Source organism: Octopus bimaculoides, chromosome 2 (genome assembly GCF_001194135.2).
Source record: "Octopus bimaculoides isolate UCB-OBI-ISO-001 chromosome 2, ASM119413v2, whole genome shotgun sequence".
NCBI classification, from domain to species: domain Eukaryota; kingdom Metazoa; phylum Mollusca; class Cephalopoda; order Octopoda; family Octopodidae; genus Octopus; species Octopus bimaculoides.
The window spans coordinates 116,203,605-116,207,403 of NC_068982.1; the positions used below are offsets into that span (position 1 = coordinate 116,203,605).

The 3,799-nt window shown below is 37.0% G+C and overlaps 1 protein-coding gene across 1 annotated transcript; it reads right to left on the bottom strand.

The window, feature by feature from the left end:
- Positions 1–1,060: 1,060 nt before the first annotated feature.
- On the bottom strand, positions 1,061–3,718 carry LOC106871498 (sushi, von Willebrand factor type A, EGF and pentraxin domain-containing protein 1). The gene has a single exon (XM_014917982.2). It carries the CDS (start codon positions 3,137–3,139, stop codon positions 1,199–1,201), a length of 1,941 nt encoding a protein of 646 aa, XP_014773468.1. The 5' UTR covers positions 3,140–3,718; the 3' UTR covers positions 1,061–1,198.
- Between the last annotated feature and the right edge of the window lie 81 nt (positions 3,719–3,799).

The following is a 3,799-nucleotide window of genomic DNA, read 5'->3' on the forward strand; positions in this document are numbered from 1 at the left end:
TCGGAAAGGGTGATAATGAATAAATACCGATAGTGTTACAGGGAGAATTGATTGAGGACCTCTTTTGTATGAATTTATACAGTTGTTGCTCAAGTTGACAGTGATCTCTTAGATTTTAATTTTAATTTCAAACGTAATGACAGAAATATATAGAAGAGGATAATGAAGACTGTGTATTGTTCGTGTCTTTCTCAAGTAAGTAAATCATATTCGAAACTGGTCCTGTATATATTATTGCTCAAGAATTTAACCACCTGCACCACGACATCATAGCACCTGTATAAGATTCGTCGAAGGAGTGTCATCTGTTTTGAAAGTAATGGCTGTACTGATCCTATACACATCACACAGATGGGTAATGGAAGGCAAATACGATTCTAACGCAATTTGAACTCCGAACTTAGAAGAATGAAACTAAAAGTGATAATACGTTTATTCATGTCAGCCGATAACAGAATTATTCATAATTAATTTCGCCACAATACAACATATTCAGACTTGCCATTCTATAATGAATTTCGTATCGACTCCTATCATACATTTAGCTTCATCATACGCTAACATATTAAGTCTAAAGCCCGACCGTTTGATAATACCTCATCACTCTTTCTGTGATCGATATAATTTTCTTTCATCGATACAGTGTAACATTTGTGTGGAATTAGTATAGGTGATTGTATATCCTTGTTATATGCTTTATAGAAGGAATATAAGGCCATACGGAGTCCGACAGAGACTGAACACATGTCTTAGAGAACCATAACTAAATACTGCAAGAATTTTAATCGAATACTATATCAATGTCACTAATAAATAAACATCGTAAATATTCGTAACTGGACAAAAATAGTGTAGAAAAATATATAAAATCCTAGCAAGCAGATTCTGAAACTCGGTTTACATTTCTAGCAGACGTCATTTCACATTATCTTGTAAGGATCCATTAAGAAAACTTTAGCTTTATTGCATTTACTAGTTATACGACCTTTAATGAAACTAACAGTTTGCACTTAATCTCAAAGGGATCGTTATAATTATGGAAATAACAATAACTCTGAAATAAGAATAAAATTTAATATGAAAGAAGATATACCTGTGTAATGAAAGCGAAACGGAGATTTTGGAGGAAATATTTTCATTCTTGCAAGTGGAACATTAATTAAGACTTTTCATCAGAACTAAATGTTTCTTTAAAACGTTATTCAGGGAAAATATATCCCCGGCATGAAACAACAACTAAGTCTGTACAAAACACATTTGCTTGTTTAGTTCGGCACTGTAGGATGTTTTCTTCATCGCCAGAACACGCAATACCCATGAATTTTGCTCGAACTCCTGAAGAACTGTAGGATCTTAACTTTCGGCCGCTTTTGAAACCTAACATTCGGCATAATACTTTTGATTCGGATTTACCCCATATGCCAACACCAGAGTAAAAATGATCGCAGACACCTCCCCAACTGCCATCAGTGAAGATTTCTGCAACTCCAATGGTTTCACCAAACGAATAGCTGAGTCTAACATTAATCGAAACACACCGTGGCGTTGGATTCCAAGTTTCATTAATACATTTAGGTTGGATTTCTTTTAGTTTTCTGAAACCGTTTCTACAGGAATACGACAGGAAAATTTCATATAAAGACCTAGTTTTAGTTTTATTGTATTTGAAGTCGAATTCTGCATCTTTCATTGCAAAAAATTTAGGAAGCTCACAAGATTTCACGCATTCTGGTACCGGACGTGACCATGTGCCTCTGCGAGAACAAATTCGGTTATCTGTGTTAGATATTTGATAGCCTTTCTTGCAATCATACTGTACAAAGACCGTACCAATTTGATCGACAATTATTGCATTCTTTGGTATATTCGGTTCCACACATGCAAAAGACCTGATGCAAAATATAGCTGGGACCCAAATTCCATTAATGCATGTAATAGCTCCTTCATAGGCATTTTTGAAACGTTTTTTGCAGGAGTACATTATTTGCCGTCCATAAGATATCTCTGCTGAAGTACTCAATGCTTCAAAGGTTGGTAATAACCACAATGGTTTTGCTAGTCCTCTTATATCTGGAATCAAGCAAACTGGTTTGCAAGCAGGAATCTCTGTATTCCACTTTCCGTCAGCTTGACACGTGATATGCGATTTACCGACAAGACTATATCCTTCCATACATCGATAGACAAGTGTCGTATTGAAAATGGTTTCCTGTTTATCTTCTTCAATAAATCCATGATCTGGCGGCAGAGGTTTTGGACATTTCACTAATTGACAAGAAGGGAACGTACCCGTCCAGTTTCCATCTTCGCCACACACCAAGGTTTTGTTTCCAAGCAACTCATAACCATACTCACAAGAAAACGTTATTGTAGAATTGACTGTATGCCCAGTTTTCGATACTTTCCGACCATTGGAGGGCACTTGGAGTTTTCTTAAACATTTCACAATTTCACATGTAGCGTTATGGTACCAAACTCCATTCCGACAGCGAAGATCACCGTTAGCCGCTCCTACACGAATATAATAGCGGTCACATATAACTCTTGGAATAATATCATCCGGAGAATTACCGAGTGCAAAAACAAATTTTCCGTTTGGTATTTCTGGGAAATGTCCGCAGTTGATTAAACTCATTAAAGTTTCAATGAATCGCTCGTTTCGTCTGCTAATCACATGACACTGAATAAGCTCTGGTTTATCTTTCAGAAAAGTGTAATTAATGCTCACCGATCCATTAAATGGTTGTAAACTAATTTGTAAAGATTCTTCACGGAAAACTGTGTAGGCTGATTCACCACTGCCTTCATTCATATTATTGGTATTCTCTGGAGCTATTACTGATTCACCTGATGCTATTTCCATTTTATTCTGTTCTCCTTCAATGCTGCTACGAATATTTTCTTTGTTAATGTCTCCTCCCGGGTGATTCCCACCATACATCGTAGTTTCACTGGTGTTCAATATTTCTCTCCCGATACTGTTTTCTCTTAACGTTGGATCTTTGAAATTCTTATCATTTTCAAAACTATCTCTTCCAAAAGAATCATTTGTTATTCCTGCTTGACTAAAGTCTACAGAAATGGCAATTAATAAAACCAGAAGTTCTCCTGCCATATTACACAATGCGGTAAAATGCATATGCTTGCAGTTCCCGCGCAAATAATATTATTTACTAACAATCGTGTATCTGTGCGCGCGTCCGTTTATGTATGCGCACGCGTATCTGAACTTTTTGAACTTCGTACGCAAATAACTTCTGCCATTTTCTCCTTTCTTTCTCTGAACCTTTTCCTAATTATTTTCAAAAATCCCGTTTCTTCATCCATGTGTGCATGTATGTATGTATGTATGTATGTGTGTGTTTATGTATAGGAAATGCCTTTTGAGGGGCGAGCAGTAGAGGGACGGTATTGGTTGTTTCCGGAATGTAATGTTATAGCACTTGTACACTCGTACACACGTACGTATGTGAATGTGTTTTGTATACATGTGTGCGTGCGCCCGTGTATGTAGAAAGAGACAAACAGAAAGACAGACAGTGAGAGAGAGTGAGCGAGAAAGAAATACAGAAAGAAAGCGAGAAAGAAAGAGAGAAGAAGGGACGGAGGGAAGGAGGAAAATGTGTAGTGTATGTTTTTTGTGTGGAGTGCTCGTGTATGTAAGTACATGAGACAACTTTGACGATGCTATGTAAGCATCAACTCAGATTACGTGCTGCTAGCTTTAAGTAATAACCTTGGAAGAAGAAGAAGAAGAGAGAGAGAGAGAGAGAGAGAGAGAGAGAGAGAGAGAGAGAGA

What these genes read in the sequence shown, in the direction of transcription:
- LOC106871498 (XM_014917982.2), bottom strand. Translation starts at nt 3,139, where the DNA reads ATGCATTTTACCGCATTGTGTAATATGGCAGGAGAACTTCTGGTTTTA.